The 19,530-nt window shown below is 30.8% G+C and overlaps 1 protein-coding gene across 2 annotated transcripts; it reads left to right on the forward strand.

Annotated features, from left to right (window-relative positions):
* Window positions 1–1,420: 1,420 nt before the first annotated feature.
* Window positions 1,421–15,198, forward strand: AGL12 (AGAMOUS-like 12). Of its 2 annotated transcripts, none has more exons than XM_021444444.1 (7): window positions 1,421–1,741; window positions 1,964–2,042; window positions 8,190–8,251; window positions 10,831–10,930; window positions 11,027–11,068; window positions 14,853–14,894; window positions 14,971–15,198. In XM_021444444.1, exons 1-7 carry the CDS (start codon window positions 1,560–1,562, stop codon window positions 15,055–15,057), a joined length of 594 nt encoding a protein of 197 aa, XP_021300119.1. In that variant the 5' UTR covers window positions 1,421–1,559; the 3' UTR covers window positions 15,058–15,198. The 2 variants fall into 2 exon arrangements, with proteins under 2 accessions (XP_021300119.1, XP_089641791.1); XM_089785665.1 differs by having other exon boundaries at window positions 14,857–14,894; window positions 14,971–15,063.
* Window positions 15,199–19,530: the final 4,332 nt, after the last annotated feature.

Raw genomic sequence — 19,530 nt, forward strand, 5'->3', positions numbered from 1 at the left:
TCCATCGTAACTTATTCCTTTTTTTTTACAACCCTTTCTTTCTATGCTTATTGTTGTTGACTTATTACATGCTTGTAGTGTAATGCTGTTTTCTAGATTCAATAGTTGGAGTACTATCCTATCACTCACAAATAATATGGAATTAATAAATATATCGAGAATATATTTATGAGAATAATCATCAGAGAATTGAATTATTGTATAGTTTTAACATTTCTCAATATTCTAGATTAAGTTATCCATGCCGCTTATTAATTATGACTAATGAGAAGCTATGGATAAAACGACAACCCTTGGATTTGTATCATGAAAGTTGTCCACTGCCAGCAAGCTAAGCCCACTACAAATAACAACTCTCTAAAAGCCATCTTTGGACAAGCTAATTTAATCACTCCAAAAAAAGTTATTACGGAATTGGAATCTAAACTTTATATCACTCTGAAAAAGGAACAGATCCACGTAGCAGCTTTGGAGAGAATATCCATGTGTCGAATGATTAAGCAAATCTGAGGCAAACCTTTGATCTTGAGAGATCAAAGGTAAAAATCACTTTTAGGGTTTTTATTGAATGTAAGTGATTTGACAAGATTCTTTGTCCGTGCCTTTATTAATTAAATTGTTTAATTAGGATGGTGGGAGGATTGTTAACCTGACTTTAAGGGGTTTTGGTCTATAAATACTTATACTTTGCTCAGAAAAGCAGCCAGTGCTTTAAAGGCCTTATAATGACTTAAGAATTTGTCACTAAAACAGAGAGCAACGCGTGAAGGCCAAGATACATGGAAAAAGTGATGGGAAAAAAGCCATGGAATCTAATATAGGGTGGCTCATTGGCTGGTGATGGAGTTGGGTTGCACATGAAAAGGCTATTTTCTGCTGACTAAGCTATCAACTTTCCTCCTGCGAAGCCATCCCCTTTCTAGTGGACGACTTCAATTAATATACCTTTTGATATATATCGATAATCTTGTCACAGAGTCATTATCTTCTTTCCGAGAAACTAACCTCATAAAATGTACAGAACCCACGTTTAAATGTCTAAAGATCTCTCTCCTTATCCGATGTCCGATTGAAGTACTTCAATCTATTTTCTATGAAGAATTGGGCGTGGCAGTAGATATATATATATATATATATATATATATATATATGAAAGTTAAACGAAAAATCACTGAGTCTCTTTTTGTCACCATGCAGCTGTAGAAGGTGCTTCGCTACAGAATGGAAACTGAAAAGGCAGAAAGATTAATCAAAAAGCTAGTTGGTGTGAGAGAGATTAAATATTAAAGAAAGATTATTAGTGAAAGTGTGTAAAGGAAGGCTGTCGAGTAATTATTCTGTCAAAGCGATTGAGGAGAATCCAAGGGAACAATATAAGGGCTGAAACTCTAACGCAAGAGAAGCCACTGTTAGACAAGTTCTTGTGGAGGGGAGTAGTTTTGCAACAACCTCGAAGCTAGTTAAACTAGTGGGAGGTTGTCTGCAGAGGCGAGCTAGCACAACACACACTCTTACAAAACAAAACAAAGAGAAAACAGATTTAGTCAAAGGTTAATCAGATGGCCCGTGGTAGAGTTCAGATGAAGCGCATTGACAACCCGGTGCACAGGCAGGTTACCTTCTGCAAGCGGCGAGCTGGCCTCCTTAAGAAGGCTAAGGAGCTCTCTGTGCTATGCGACGCCGAAATTGGCGTTGTCATTTTCTCCGCCCATGGAAAGCTTTATGAACTAGCCACCAAAGGGTTTGTTCTCTCCCTCTTTACGTAAATTACGTTCATTGTATAAATACACACATATAGATAGACTTAATGTAGCATGACAAACAAACAAGCCTTAGTCTTGTCAAGGAGACAGAGAGGGATAACAATCCTTAGAGACCAACTCTTAATTCTTCAATAGGTTAAGCACAATTTCTTTGCTGCATGTGAAAGGTTATTTATCTTTCTTGATTTGTATTTTTCAAGGACCATGCAAGGGCTTATTGAGAGGTATACCAACTACAACGGAAGAACTCAGCCTGTTGAAGCCGTAGCAGAACCTATGGTAAGCGAAATCTTCACTTCTTATATTCTTCTGTGTGCATTACATAAAGTACAAAACGAATATTATCACTATGTCTATTGTTATTGGCAAAGTGGATGTTGAATCAGATTCTTCTTATTCAACTTATCTATAGAAATATTATCACTATTTTCACTCAAGATGCCCAGAAAATATCCCAAGCTCTAACCACTTAAGAAATTCTTTAGATTGTATAAATGCTGATGAGTAGAATAATTGTTGAATAGTCAAAAATCATATTTTTCTTTTTAAGAAAAATGCTTTCCATGAAATTAACTTGCTCGAGATGATGCAGAAAATACAGAAATTGTTTGACACAGAGCCGATAACCAAATAACCAAACACAAAGAATAGACAATTTTTACCAGGGAAAGACTCTACAAGTTCAATAACAAACTTCCCAGATTACAATTTTCACAAACAAAAAAAGATAAACTTGAGATATATGTACTAGTTTACCTTGTTCTCAACAAAATCAAAAGAGATTATAATTTCATCAAATTTAAGATATTACAAACGAGAAGCTTGTTTAAACTCATGAACACACTTTTGATTCTACACACAAGATAATCTCCACCGTAGTTCTTAAATCCTTCAGGTTGCAATGTATAAACCTACTCAACAAGATTCCCATTCAAAAAAACAGTCTTAACATCCATTTGGTTTAGTTCTAAATTATAGTAAGTTACTAGCGTCATGACCACTCTAAACAACATCCTTATATGATACAACAAAATATGTTTCATTGTAATCAATAACTTCTTTTGGAGTAAAATCTTTACTAACCAATTTAACTTTAAATCTTTCAATCTTCTCTTTGGAATCTTTCTTGGTCTTGTACACCCATTTACAGCTAATGGGATTGCAACCTTTATTTAGCTCAAACAATCTCCCACACACCATTGTGTGAAATAGTTTGCATCTTATCCCTCATTGCATCTCACCATAGATCTAATTAGGACGAGAAGCACTTCTAAAAACATTACTAGATCAACTAAATGGTCAATATAATAATCACTATCTTCAAAATTGAATTTATAAATGTCTAAGGAAAGAGCAGACTTCTATATCCTAATGGATCTTCTTTGTGGCATCTGTTCTACAACATTCTAATGTCAAGTGACTTCATTAGGAACTAGTTAACCTTTTTCATGTCCCCTAACTAGTGTATGTGCCACGGTATCCTTTTGTATAGGTATAAGAATACTTAAGTCCTAATATGCTCTCCTCTATCTCTATCATGAGAGCGACTACTATCAGCCATATGTAACTCCAGAAACTTAGTTATTTTACTTTAACAATTTTATCACATTTACATGAGCAATAAAATTTATAACCTATATAATGATCTAAATTCTTAATAAAATAGCAATGAGTGAAACAATACTATATCTTAGTTTTAATGGATCATAAAGGTGCACTTTTGAAGAACATCCCTAAACATATAAATGACTAAAAGTAGGTTTCCATCAAGTCCAAAGCTTGAAAGAGATTTAGGTATAGATTTGGTAGGAATTCTATTTGCGATATACACATCTATTTTGATTGCTTCAAAATTCTGGTAAATTAGCCTTACTCATCATATCCTTCAAGGTATGATTCTGACTTTCAGCCATATCATTTTGTTCAAGATTACCAAGTATCATATATTGGGACACTATTCACAATTTTTTTAAAATTTTGCATATGAACCCTTTTGCTATCCAGTTGTGTAGTGTCCACCATAATATTCACCACCCTTAGAAGAGTTGACAATTTTAATGATTTTTCTTAACTATTTCTCAACTTTAGTCTTAAAGATCTTAAATTTATCAAGAGCTTCAAATTTTTTTTTAATAAATAACATGTAACCACAACGAGAAAGATCATTAATAAATATTACAAATTATCTACTATTGTAGATAGTAGGGGTATATGGTCCACTTATGTCAGTGTAAATGAGTTCAAATAAATCAAAGTTTCTATTTGATCTCTTTATTTTATCTCCGTCATCTTACCCCTACAACAATTAGCATTTGCCTCCATGTCATCAAAAATAAATCTAGGCATGATGTTATACTTTATCAACTATTCTACCAGTTCCTTAGAAATGTAATTAGTTTTTCATGCCACAATATAGAAGATGTTTCTTTAATGTAAGGTCCTTTGGCAACTCTTTAAACTTAATATGAGGTGACATAAATATTGATTAGTAAGCTACACGTAGTCTATATAATTCATGAGTCAGAGAATACAAGTCAATATTTCCTGAATCATTAGTTATCCTAATAATTGAATCCTTTATTTCAAAACTTAACTAGCAATGTCTAATAAAAAAATTGAAACTAATTTTAAGGCAAACTATTCCTACTAACTAGACTTTCACCTCTACTTTGTTGCCAATCATGACTCTAAACTCATCCTTATTTGACTTCATCTTACTTATGAATCTCTACGTGTTCGTAAATCACTAGTCAAGCTTTGTGTTTGGGACAATTTTGTTTCTTCTATCCTTTTTTCTTACAAAAAAAATGCTTATGCTCCTTCTTGATGACAAGTTTAAGATCTTTTACAGTGGCCAATTGATTGACTAGATTCTTTCCTTTTATCTTGAACTTTTTAGGCTCATTAGATTTAATAAACGATCTTAATGATGTACTTTCTAACTCTTCCTATCCCATCTTAATTTATGGAACAAAATCTTTTTTGAAAAGTGTCGATTTCAACATTTGATGACACCCTATGCCTTTACGTTACTACAATTAAGAACTCCTTTATTTTAATGGTATCAGGAAATCCACTTAACATGTGTAGAAGAATTGACCTCTTAATAACCAGCCATTAATGTTTTGAGCAATTAAATGGGAGCTCACTAATGGAGGGTCTTTTTCATTTACTAAATGAAGAAATGGCTTAACAAAACAAAAAAGAAAAAGCAGGTAAAATTATTGGATCTCTTTCATGTATCAAAGGCTTTCTTATCATTTTCAAAACTTTCAAAAGTGTGCTTTGTAGGCATATCTACATTCATAGCTAGATCTATGACTTTTATAGATAAATCTCAATGGTGGCTATATTATTGTAGACAAAGAAGGTAATTGAAAATTTAACCAATGTAACTTAATTTGAAAAACTAGGATAATCAAAATAATCCAAAATCATAAATTAATATATCCAAAAGATATAGGTTATCATCATGTAAACACCTTTGAGTTGAATTAGGGCGAATCCAAAACTTTTTCTGAGTGGTGTCATAACTAAAATAATAATAATTAAAAAATATGTTAAAATCTATAAACTAGACGTGTTAACATTAAATTTAAAAAAATATAAATTTAGTACATTTATTTAATACTTTAGAGTAAAAATATCTAAGATAATTATAATTGTCCATGACAATTTTTCATACTTTGAAAACGGTGCAAGATAGCATCAGTTGAAACACTTTTAAATACATCTTTTTCAATACATATCACCGAGCTATCAAATTAATCAAAAAATATTTAGACATGAAGTATTTAAAAACTTAATTTGGATTGAAAATTACTTACAATTGAAGCTTAGATGAATTATTTTGAGAGAGTGAAAAACAGAACCAAGGATCAAGAAAAAAGAAATGTCACTGTGGGTCTCAAAGAGTAAAACTGAATTTTTTGTGTGGAAAAGTAGTTTAGGTTTTGACTTTTTTAATAACATCTTAAATTATTGAAGGAAATTTTTTGTCTTTACATGTGGTATTTAAATATTAATATATAAGTTACTTTTTGATAAATCTACTTTGACTTGGAGTCTTTGATCCCATTCCTCACAAAATTGCAAACAAATTATAGGGTTAATTAGTATATTAAACTATATAAAATTTTAGATAACTTGTATAACAAGTAAATATTTTTGGTAAATGAGTGGCGTCATTTGGCACTACTTTTATGAATGTAGGTCCACCTTTGTGTTGAATGCATGACATGTAATCAGAAACCTTTTAACATAAAAGCAATTGTGAGAATATAACACAACTTTGTAACTTACCACGTTTAGGTGAATAAACTACTAGAGCTGGCCATCTCCATAAGCATGCATTAATGTGCTAACTTTTAATTTTAATATAAAAACACCACCTTTGGGTGAATGAAGGTACACCAAAACTAGAGACATCCCAAAAACATATGAGAATGATAATTCCACAACACTAGCTAATTGGTCACTTTGGTGACTGCAAATCAAATAGCATATATGGAAACTTCTTCCATAATAGGATATTGTTTTATAATATGTACCCATACAAACTTCATAGTATGATTTCTTTATTTTGTCATTAACTTAATAAGCATGGGGTATTATACTTAAAAAATTTTACCTACATATGTGACATAATCTCATGAGATATTCAATCATTATATCTCTAGCCATGTCACTAAATAAACTTGTTACATTGAAAAATTGGAAAATATCACTTTATAAGGCTTTAATTATCGATTTGCACTCTATAACTTTATTTCGAAAGTATATAAGATATATAAATATTTAGGGAGAATACATGTTGCCAGTAAAATCAAAATATGCATGTTAGTTTTTGGTCTCATGCATTCTAGAAATATCTCACCAAAACATATGGAATAATCAATTAAATGCACATAATAAATAAATAGACAAATATTGAACATGCACTCAAAATCAGAAATATTACACAAACAAGTAATGATAAGAGAGCGGACAGAATTGTGGGAAAAAAAAAGGTCAAACTCGATTTGAATTTTTCCATTCAACCTCAATTAAAACACCTTTTTTATGAATCCTATTCATCAAAATCTTTTAAAGCGACATAAATCAAGATTAACCGCCTAATGATTTTGGCTTTCATGCCCATTCTTGACCAATTTTGGTTTTCTAATTATTTGATCCTTTAAATCCTATATTTTATGCAATCAAAACTTATGTTTTATCTCTATAAAATAAACCAACTTATTTATAAAAAAATAAATTCAAACGAGAACACATAAAATACCAAGGTTTTAATTGATTCATGAATTGGATTTTAAATTTAGCCTTCGTATTAAGAGAAACAAAAGATTTGTGTTAATTCAAATTAAAATGCATCAATTAGGGTATGTTTTCGACAAATTCAAACCAAACTAGAAGATCCATTCTGCCAAATATAATATCTAAAAAAGGTAGTGCCTAAGTTGATGAAATCTATAGGTTTAGTCAAGTTTTACCTTAATAACAATTTTAACTCATTAGGAATAAATAATCAATGTAATTTAACAAAATTACATAGAATCAAGTTGTTCTTGGCTTAAAATTGTTTAAACTTGCAACCCTTGAAAAACCTAATTAAGCATATATCATTTCATTCAATTACATGTATATAAGCCAACCTAACAACCATATGATCGATAATATATCATCAATTAAGCATGCTCGGAATTTAATTACACTATTTATAAGGAAATTATGATTTTTAATAGTGTAATCATACAAATTCAAAACTACATGAGACCTTAACATGCAGTCATTATTAATATCATAAAAATATAATTCTTTATGTTTCTAAATCCTAATCATGGTGGCTCTAATATAAATTGATGAACCTTATGTATAATTAATTTATACTAATCTAAGATCTACTATAGCAAGAATTTGCACACAAAAAAGTGCATGATTTCTTATTTGTGATTTGATAACAGAAGCAATATTGACTAGTTTAACTGTTGAGATTCAGATCTTCCTCCCTCTTTTCTAATCACTCTCTAATGAATGAGACCTTAATGTAGTAGTGTAAAAGGAGTGGAGACCTAGCCATACTTTTATGTAGTTAGTCCCTAGTCCCACCTATCATAGGATTCAGGGTTTCCTACATAAGCCAACATTCTTAAACCACATTTAATATTGGAGAGTAGCCATTTTATTAGATCATTTTTTTTTTGGAAAGTAAACTATTAGATCATATTATGGACTACAATATTGTCACTTTATCAAGACCAAATAAGCTTAACTTGTTTTTATATAAAAGGTAAAATAAATTAAAAAATGTAAGTCCAAATTTTATTACTTGAGAAAATCTAACATAATATTCATGTGTCTTATGCACAAATAGAAAAAGTTTACAATTTTTATTTTTTTATTTATGAAAATTTTATTAAATGTATCCAGGAAGCAAAAAAGGAGATTGACATGTTGAAGCAAGAGATCGAAATACTTCAAAAAGGTCTCAGGTAATAGAAATTCATTTACTTTTGACAGTATCACATATAGTTTCTCCTAGGTTCTTTATCTTATTTATTTTTTTATCAAAGTTTGCTAGAAAAAGCTAATATATTCATCCTTGCATACTGTTATACTAAAAGTTTTATCTTTCTCATAAAGGTACTATTTTGATATTGTCCAAGAAACAAGAAATATAAAATCGTGAGAAATCAAGCAAATAGAAAAATACACGAATTTACATAATTTGACCTCTTAACTACGTCCATGAAGTGAAACTATTCTTGTCTTATTGAGAAATTAAATTACAATAAACCCAAAATTCCTTGCACATCCTCTTTCAATAGCCTTTCAAGAACACTCACTTAAATCACTCTAGCACCACCTAGAGCAAAAGATAGATATCTACTTTTATAAAAGATAGTGTTTCTTCTCTAGAGCTCCAAAAGCAATACTCACAATTCTAAAGCCTAGATATTTACTTTTATAATATAAAACTCCAAAGAAAAATGAGATTCGAACTCGATATGGAACAAAAAGTTTAAAGCTGTACAACTATTCAATGTTGTAAATAAACAAGAATCCTAGTCAAATAAGATTTAGAATTCTAGTTAACCTAAAACTTCAACAAACTTCCATCTTTGACATGAACTCAAACTCCTTAAACCTCTTCCATTGGTTGCATTAAACTACAATTTGCTAGCTCCACCTATTTTCCAACACCTTGAACAACTTTCCAAGCATAAGAATTTCCAATACCTTGAACAACTCTCCAAACACAAGACTTTCTAAACCATTGGCCTTTAAAATTACCACAACTACACACACCGAATCAAGTATGGTCCAATACTCGATTCCACAAAATGGCCAAAGCACTTGTGTAGTCAATAACACTAATTAACACTGAAAAGGGACCTTAATGACCCTTCCAATTTTCCATTAGTAAGATTTTTCATCCTTTCATCCTCTTCTACACCATGGGACCTTTTCATCACCTCTTCAGCAAATGAAATCTCACTATGGTAGTTACAATCTCATGTGCACTGTTCCCATCCCTTTAAAGCCTTACATTATAGACGATACAAACCTTTATGCAAATTTCCCTTCATCGGGACCATGTTGCCTTGTGTGACTTTTATCACTCTATCGCATGTAGAATGTTCATACCATTTAGAGTGTAACAAGCTCAATGATGTTAGATTCTTACACATGTCTAGGACATACATCACACTATCCAAATAGCACACAACCCTATTAAAAATTTTGATTTTCACCACTCCAAGACCTATAACCTTCATTATTGAATTATTGCCAAAACTTAAATTCTTGATCGCCTTTTCTTGAAGTAAATCAAAATAATCCTTCTAATAGCTTATGTGAGTAGTCGAAGCAAAAATATAAATACCAACCAAAATTTGCATCCATGTTTTTTGAGATTGTAAGGACATCACAATCATCATCATTAGTAATGAAAGCACACCCAACTTTATTTTCGTTACTTTCATCCCTTTTATAGGACAATCATTGAGACCATTTAAGCAATGGAAAACATTATCTTTTCTGGACTAACTAATGAATTCCTAGAAATATTTTGTGTTAAAATTTTCACACTTACAACGAGGAAAAAGCCTGTAATTTCTAAGCTCTTCCCATCCATTCAACTTAGAAAAAATACGCATCAATTGACCTAATTCCCTATCTAAATTCACAAAGAGATAATTGTAAATTATATACTCATGCATCATCCAGTTGACTAAACCTCTTTTTCAAGGTTTCCCATATCTAACGAGTAGTGTTCATATAGAACACAATAGCTACCACTTACAATAAGATGGACTCCAAACGCCAAATGACTAAAAGGTTGTTATAATAACTCTATGACATAATGTCTCATCAATGGTTTGTGGCTCCCATCAACAAATCCAACTTTATTCCTAATCACCAAGGCTAGACGGAAAGGACGAGTTCAAATTGCATAATTGGTGGAAGTTAACTTAAGAGTGATGACTATTGAGCCTTAGTTGTTGGAGTGGTGGAGGAAGTAAGGTAAAATGAGGCAAACCGTTGCTTAGGATTTTAACCCCAAGATTTGACATTTCTAAAAATTTCAAAGAAAAAATAGATAGAATGCAAGAATCAATCAATAGAATTGAAGATAATAAGAAAAAGAACAATAGATTTAAAAATAAATACAACAAAGAGTGATTAGTACTTTGATACCATATAGAAAGTATGAATGCCAAAGAAGAACGAGAGAGAAAATGGGTTTTGATCTTTGAACTCTCTATTGAATCCAATCATGAAGTGTTTGTAAATTATAATGTTGGTTTATATTGGCCATTAAGTTTTTAGTATTTACAAAATTGACTATAATTTAATTGTATTGCTATTAACACCATTTACTTAATTGCCACTAATACATTAACTTAAAGTACATCATATGACTAAATTCTTCAACACAGTAAAACAAATCTTATTGTATTAATAGCCATGTATATTACTCATATATATATATATACATATACATATACTTATACATATATGTAAATATATATCATGTATATTAAAATCTTATATGGATTTTCCACAGGTATATGTTTGGAGGGGGATCAGAAATTATGACATTAGATGAACTCTTTGTGCTTGAAAAGCATTTAGAAATTTGGATCTATCATATTCGATCAACAAAGGTATAATTCATTTTCATTAAAGTTTACTTGAATTAATTTCCAGTTAATACCACAATTTTAATTCATAATTTTTTGTATTTGTCACTTGAAATGCAGATGGACATTATGTTTCAAGAAATTCAAATGTTGAGGAACAAGGTTAGTATGATTAATATCATATATAGACAAATTAAGTAAGATTGAAATATGCTGAAACGTGCTACAAGGTTACATATATTTTTATTTTTTAATTAAATATTAATTATTTTATGAGTAGGTAGATGAACAGAAAAAAAAAGAATATAAATATTTTGATTACTATTATTTTAATATGATAATCAGTTTAGATTAAAATCATAAAAATTATAACTTCAAATATAAAAATATAAATTAAATGAAAAATTAAAAAATTGAATTTAAATAATAGTGATAAATGTACATTAAAGGAAAGAAAAAAGAATAAAAATAAAAATGCAATGATTGGTTTTTTTTTCTTTTCTTTACTTTTGAATAAATTGTATATAAAAAAATTTATTATAACTTAGAATAATTTGTGTCTTTAGGTGAGGAAAAAAAATTTGTTATAACTTAGAATAATTTGTGTCTTTAGGTGAGGAAAAAAAAAAGAGAGAGAGAGAAAGCGTCATTTGACAAAGAAGAAAAAAAATAAAAAGGACAATAGAAAAATGTTATCATAATTTTTCTCTTAATTCATTTTTCCACCCATCTTTAGTTTTCATATTTCTTTTTTAGATATTTTTTTTAAAATTATAATTTAAAATAATACATGAATATAAAATTGAATTAATTTATTTATTTTTTTTAAATCACAAATACCACTGCATATCATGGAGAAAATGCTACTTTTATTAACAAATTTGACAAAATTTTCAGCATTCAACAACAACTCCGGTAAATTTTGTGTATGAATACCATTTTTAATCAATTCTTCACATATTCCTATACATTTACTAAATTTTTTATCCAGCTATTTTTTAAAATTTTAATTTTACTTTTTATTTAATTATTTTAGGATGAAATTTGATCTAAAAAATTGTACTTAAACTTTGCCCAATATAAATACTTCAATCAATTTTATTTATTCTTGAAAAAGAACATAATAGTTTAATTACATAAATGTCAAATAAACAAAGTAAGAAAAAGAGAATTTAAATATAAATATGAAGCATTTGTATTTCCTTAGTGCACACAATCTCTTTCTAAAATTTATTTATATAAAAATGTAAATCCTGGTTTTTATTAAAAAAATAGTATTAGTAACTAAATTATAATGTAAAAAGTATCATATTAACATCTCATGATTGTTTATGGAAGAATAAAATAAGCAAATAGTTTTGGTAAATCTCTTCGATAGCTTTTCAAACTCTTCTTGTTCTATCTTTAGAGTTAACTTTTCATTGTTACTTAAATTTAAAAATGAAAGGATTTTCCTCTAAAATTTGTCAATACTTTATTTTGGATAAGTGCTATGTTAATAATTTTACTCATCTTCTCCTTTAAAAGATCCACTTCCCTCTTTCTATTCAAAGTGTTCAATTTTCTACTTCAATAGTATTTTATAGAGTTGAAAATTATCAATTTCATATCCGAAGAATAAATATCACAATAAAATAGCTTTTGTTTATCAGTTTGTGCATCTAAAAAAATGTTTTTTGGAATTGAAAATAAAAAGACAAAAAATTATCAATTTGATCCGTTAAACCCGATTATCAACAACTTGACTAAGAAACTTGATACTTAACTCAAGTTCAAGACCGAACTCGAATTCAAACCTTAAGTAGAACTTAAAATATGTGAAGAAATATAATATTTTATTTTTATATAAAAAATAATAAATGTTATTAAAAATTTTAAAAACTTGATAAGACTCACCACTTGAGTTGAGTATTAAGAAATTTGAAATTGACTTGACTCATTACTCGAGTGGCTCAATGGGTCAAGTTCAAGTATTCACTAAGTCAAGTCTGAGTAGCTTGCTCATTTACACTATACCTCGTTGATGTTATTATTAGAGAATGTTATTTTGTAGTAGCTGAAAATTAGTCATTCAAAGATGGTTTGTGAGTATTAGGATACTTTCTTTAGTGATTACTAATATCTATAAAGTAATTAAAAGATAAATCTAGATATCTTTTCTAGTTTTTAATGATACTAATTGTAAAGTTTTTATCTATCTATCTATTTATTTATATATAAGCAATTCAAAAATTTCATTAGCAAATGAGGTTACTTTAAATTCGTAATCCTCCATAGAGGAACACAAGTTTACCCAATCAACCTATCCATATTTTAGCCTTAATTAACCCTTTACAAAAGTAGAAAACCACCATGTGCAAGTCCCAAAAAGATCACCTGGAAACAGAGTTAATACACTACCTAAGGCCATTCAAATTCCCTAATCAGAGAACAGTGCACAAAGACCATTCAGTGCTCAACAAAGCATAAAATCAGCCAGCTGCAAAGGCAATCTCTTGCCAGCCTCCAAGCATAGGTATCATAATGCAGACTTTCGAACATCAGCTACGAACCACAAGCGTAGAGTTAACCCATAATAAACATGCACAGAACAGCATCAAACACATATATAGGAGAGGGAAATTGCACAACATTAGACAGCAGCTAGTTAGGTCACAGATCACAATCCCATGAGGAATCAATGCAGAGGCTTCCTAGAATCTTCGCACATTTAGCTGCTCACAAATCAATGTAACAAGGCCTTCTCCTCTTCAAATCCACACCACCAGTATGTCTTGCCTCGAAATGCCTATTTTGGCCAAATGATGGGCACACTTATTTGCCTCTCAATGGCTTTAATCTCTGCATAATTTAAGTCAGCTTCCCTTATTAGCTTGGAAAGTAGCACTAACATCTACCCTTGGTCATCCCTCAGTACTCGTTTTATGTGCTCGGTTTTCCTTTAGCAAACCCATCCATCTTAAATTTAAGGGAGTTCTCATTTGGAAGTTTCCACACCTCTTCAAGTCTCTTATCTCTCCTTTTCTTATGCTTTGATACAACCCCCTCTTATGGACTTTATCACCATGTTGACTTAATGATATTTTGATTCTCCTCGGCAGCTTTCACCCAGTAGAATGATATTAATTTCACCACGTCCACCAAAGTTCTTATTTCCCATTTCTTTCCTTTAAACACCATTTCATTTCCAGCATCCCACAAGGACCATAGTGCTGCCCTCACACAGTGATCTACAAAACTCAATCACCCACTCTCCTTCTCATGTTTCCTCATTTCTAAAGTAGACGCTTACCCTCACTCTCTTATGGCATACCAAAACGAAAAGTCATGGAAATAGGAGTTTCAAAGGTCTATCCTCCAGCCATTCATCCGACTAAAACAAGAATTTTTTGTCTTTTCCAAGTAACCACCTATGACCCTCTATCCCAATGTAGCTCGATAACCTATCGACTTTCTTTAAATTCATCACATTCTCCCACATCTTTGATATTGTTTTGCTCTTTTTGGCCTCCTTATATTTTTCTTTTATGACCCTCCTCTAACCTTAGGCCTACAATCTGCTTCCCATCTCGCTTTCGTTATCTTCTTTTATCCTTTGTAATTTCTTCTGCATTTATATGCAATTTTATAAATGTTGTTTAAGTCATTTTGTGGTAGTATTTTCAAAATAGTATTAGTTATTAAAATAAGCTTATTCTTATTGTAGTTGCTTTCATATATAATACTGTAGGAATTTTATTTCATATATAAATGTTTTATTAAGTTTCTAGAGGTGGCTCAATTAGGAAACTCGTAATTGTCTAATATAATAAAAATTTGAATTCAAATAAATAATTTAATATTATAATTTTAAAATGTAAAAATATAGTTAGCTTTTCATGATTTTAAATATGAATTGAATGGCTTATATTTATGTTTAATAGTTTTTTTTAATTTTTTGTTAAAGGAAGGGATCCTGAATGCTGCAAATAAGTATCTTCAAGATAAGGTAATAATTATACATTATTAGTAGTTTATCATTATAATACATGCAACTAACTCATATAAATTGTTTGTTAATGCAGATAGAAGAGAATATCAGCAACACTGATTTTACTACAATCAACACTAATATGCCGCATCCACTAACCATAGCTAATAATATAGTTTGAATCTAGAATTTTATCCATCTATATATTATCAATGTTAGAGTTATTTGTATTGTAAAAATATATAGTAGTATTGCGTGGTATAGATGTGATACACTTAATAAATAAACAATGAAATGTTGTATTTCATGTTGAAATGTTGTATTTCATGTGAAAAAGTGTGTCAGTTAATTGAAAAATGTACTGTGAAACTAGTAGTATTACTTTAGTTTTAAAATTTACAATAAAAATATGATTTGATGTTAAATAAATTAATTTGGATCTCTCTCTCTGTCTCTCTCTCTGTCTCTCTCATTGGCAGGTATGGAAGTGTGCATATACACATACAATTACAAGAATGTGTATTTTTCTTTATTATTTGTACCTACAAACTAATTAAACTTTTTCTTTTCAAAAAAAAAAATATGATAGTTGTTAATTGTCATGGCTTATTCCTTTGTCGTATAAGTCAGTCGAAGTAAGTCAGGGAGGGTAGGAGAAAGGATAGGGAGATAGAAGACAAAAATGAGAGGAATGCCACTGGGTTAAGGCTATGACAGTTGGGTCGAGTTTCGATTTGGCCAACGGTTGGGGAAAGGAGGAAGTGTTATTATTACTTGTTCTAAGTGCTCACTCGATCGTTTGAGTCATGGAAGCCCAAGAAGGAAGCTAGCAATGGACAATTATAGGGATACCTATTGACATGATTATAGTAATCGAGATTTCAGAGCCCAGACGCATAACCAAGAGTGAATCAATGGAATATAAATTCGTGGAGAGATGTTGAAGCACGAACGCATACCCAAAAAGTGAATCAGTAGAATATTAATCCGTGGAAATCATGAAAGCCACCTTAAAGACGCCACCATCTTTCTCATTTTTCTAAACAACCATCCATCCAACAAAGATATAATCAGCCTTTCTCTTGTATCTATCTGAAAGTTTTTATGAATTCAGAATTTTAATTTTTATTTAATAACAACAATTGTTATTTAATGTAAGAGCCACAGATGTACCACAAGAAAAATATAAATCAAAATAAAGATATTTTAAAAAGCAATTTACGTGCCTCGCTTCCAAAGGGATTTATTTCCAAGGAGCCGTTTGAGTGTCTCATTGAGTTGTTTGTCGTTGCAACAATGGCTCAAGGATTGCTTGTGAGTTACCTATCGCCGCTCTGTCTCTGCAGATGTTGGTTTTTGTGTTTGTGGTGTTGCTGCTTCCTTGAGTTTATGGCGAATTTGTTGCCTCATCGTCTATACTTCATGAAGGAAATTTTTCTTGCTGCGTTCTGTGCCGTTGCTTCATCGATGCGGCTTCTCTTTTTTGCCCTGTTGAGGCACACGTTGGTTGTTTTTTTTCCATAGTCTATGTTTGGTCTTCTCTATTGTTTTGTGGTGTTCTACGAAGGACCTAAAAGGATTCGAATCATGTTAAGGTGGATCATATGCAGCGAAATATTAAAATTTTAATCCCTTAAGATATAGATTACTTTAATTGAAATTAATTTAGAAAAAACCACAAGAGAAAGATTTCAACATACCTGAAAGTTTGATGTCTGCTTTCTTTTGTAGAGTCCTCATTAACTTTTCGTTTTTAACTCTTTTATACCAACTAGAACTTATCAAACCATAGCAGCATAATTGTCCTACCTCAAATGGTGATCCACACAATGATTTGTCGAAATCTCTTTATTAAGAGTGTATGAATCCTTAAGACAAACCTTGTGTTAGCAAACTTTCAACTTTGAGCTCCCTTGTGTTTTTTTTTTCTTGGCTATAATCCTATCTCAAAACATGCGAAAATAATAATAGAACTCTTTTGTTTGTTCAAAAGATAGCTAAAGGATTCTTTTATAGAGTGAATTGACCTATTTTATGTCCAACAATGATTCAAAAAATATCTTGGGCTAATTAGGCCTTTATTTTAATACTCCATCAAATCATATTTAATTTAACTCAATATTTAATTGGATTAAGCCTTTATAAAATTAATTAGATCAAATTCAATTCACCTAACGTGTATGACCCATTAGGTCTCCAACATGATAGCAATAAATATAAATTAAGTCAATTAAGAATTTATATTTATATTTATAGATCATGAGCGGTATCTAGTAATACAGCATGACTATCTAAATGTTAAAAAAGTCAATATGGTTTGACTAACCTTTTAGTGTACAGTAGCTTAGCTTGATGTCTACTTTTTAACTTATCCATATTAGTCTTATAGCTTCCATATTGATCTATCAAGAATGCCTTAGCCAAGGACTTTTAGTCAAAATAAGCCGAGAGCAAATGAGCAAATCACTTAGGGTGATGAATTCTCTCTAGACTACTTATTCATCTTCACATGTTTCATGCCTCACCCAAAAGCACCATGTTTAGGCATCTGGTCTCCTTTAAACCCATAAAGGTGAATTTAAAGCAACGACAATTCACATACAAGATGACCTGGTATAATAAGTCAAAGGATTACTTACACTACTAACACATGAGAGTTTTTTCATGGACACTTGAGTGAAACACCAAATGAAACTTTTATAGTGAGTCATGTTCAGTGAACTTATTCCTTAACAAGCACTCACATACTATCCCTAAGTATATCACATACTTCAACCTATGAGATCAGTTGCTTACTTGCAAAGTAAAGAGGTTTAGCATGTACCAGCCTATAAACATTATCAATGTCCTTTTTTTAACAATACAATGACCACGAATATATATAGGAATAAAGCTTTGATGCATAAGAATCTCATAACTATAACCTTTATAATTTCTTTGTAAGGCTATTATGATCCAAGGACTTTATCTACATAAATCTCTCATAACTCTTTATAAAAAAACTCATGGATAAAAAAATACCTCATACATTATATAAAATATCCATAATGTTTTTAACATGAAATATGACTAATTAATGTAGTGTTTTACAAGCATAAAATCAATTAGCTTACAGGGTCTACACTAACAATCTCCTACTAGCACTAAAGCCAATTGCCCATGTATCTACTACCAAAGCCATCCAATTAGCGATCACGTTTCTGCAAGGATAGAGTTTTAGTGAGAGTTCAACTAAATTGTCCTCCGTGGGTACTCTTTTTGTATTAATGTCACTTCTCTCAATGATCTCCCCGATCAAGTGATAACATCACAATACATGTTTAGATCGTTGATGAAACCTCGATTCCTTTGCTTGCACAATGGCTCCATTGTTGTTATAGTACAAAGTTACAAGAGCAACAATGCTAGGAACCACACCAAGTTCAGTTATGAACTTCTTGATCTAAACTCCCCCATTCGTTGCCTTAAACATGAAGATGTATTCAAATCGATTGTAAAATCTACAATAGTTGCTTGCTTGGAACTTTTCCAATTGACTATAGTGCCATTTAAGGTAAATATGAAACCACTTTGTGATTTGTTGTCATCCTTATAGGTTTGGAATGCAGCATCTCCATATGCTTTAACTTGGAGTTTAGCCCCTCTGTATACCAAGAAAACATCTTTAATTCTTTGTAAGTACTTAAGGATATTTTTCACAGCAATCCAGTAATTCTCACCTAGATTCGATTGGTATTTGCTCATAACACTCAAAGCATACACCACATCTGGTTTATTACATAACATGGCATACGTGATGGACCTAATAACCAAAGCATATGGTATTCTGTCCATTCTCATCGTGACATAAGCAAGTGTCGCTTCTTGGACTCAATCGTGCTAAACCTCTTTAACACCTTGTCTACATAAGTAGATTGGGACAATCTTAGCAACCTTTTTTATTTATCTCTATAGATCTTAATTCCCAAAATATAATCCGCTTCTCAATCTTCCATAGAGAATTGTTTGAACATTTAGATCTTGAAAATCTGCAACATCGGTATATAATTTTTAATTGGTAGTATGTCATCAACATAAAGTACTAAGAATACAATTGCTTGCCTGTTTACCTTCTTATAAATACATGGATCATCAAGATTCTTGACAAAATTATATTCTTTACTAGTTTCATCAAATCTGATGTTCTAGCTCCTAAAAGATTACTTTAGCCATAAATAGACTTTTGGAGTTTGCATCCTTTATGCTGACTCTCCTTGGATGTGAAACCTTTAACATGTGTTATATACACTTCTTCTTGAAAATTTCCACTAAGGAATGTTGTTTTTTTATCCATCTGCCATATGTCATAATCATAAATATGTAGCAAATAGCAAGCAAAATCTGAATTGATTTAATCATGGCAACAAGTGAGAAGGTTTTCACCTTTATGTTGTGTTATATACACTTCTTCTTGCAAATTCCCACTAAGGAATGTTGTTTTTATATCCATCTATCATCTTTCATAATCATAATATGCAGCAAATAGCAAGCAAAATCCGAATGGATTTAATCATGGCAACAAGTGAAAAAGTTTTCTCATAATAGATTCCTTGAACTTGGTTGCAACCTTTACCAACCAACTTGGCCTTTTACGTTTGTACATTACCATCCATGT

Source organism: Theobroma umbraticum, unplaced genomic scaffold (genome assembly GCF_002168275.2).
Source record: "Theobroma umbraticum cultivar Fairchild unplaced genomic scaffold, ASM216827v3 scaffold_302.0, whole genome shotgun sequence".
Classification (NCBI taxonomy): Eukaryota; Viridiplantae; Streptophyta; class Magnoliopsida; order Malvales; family Malvaceae; genus Theobroma; species Theobroma umbraticum.

Bases quoted from the DNA above. Each gene is read 5' to 3' on its own strand.
- AGL12 (XM_021444444.1), top strand. From the start codon at position 1,560: ATGGCCCGTGGTAGAGTTCAGATGAAGCGCATTGACAACCCGGTGCAC. The intron at 2,043-8,189 runs GTAAGCGAAATC...AAATGTATCCAG, and splicing joins AAGCCGTAGCAGAACCTATG to GAAGCAAAAAAGGAGATTGA. The intron at 11,069-14,852 runs GTTAGTATGATT...TTTTTGTTAAAG, and splicing joins TTCAAATGTTGAGGAACAAG to GAAGGGATCCTGAATGCTGC.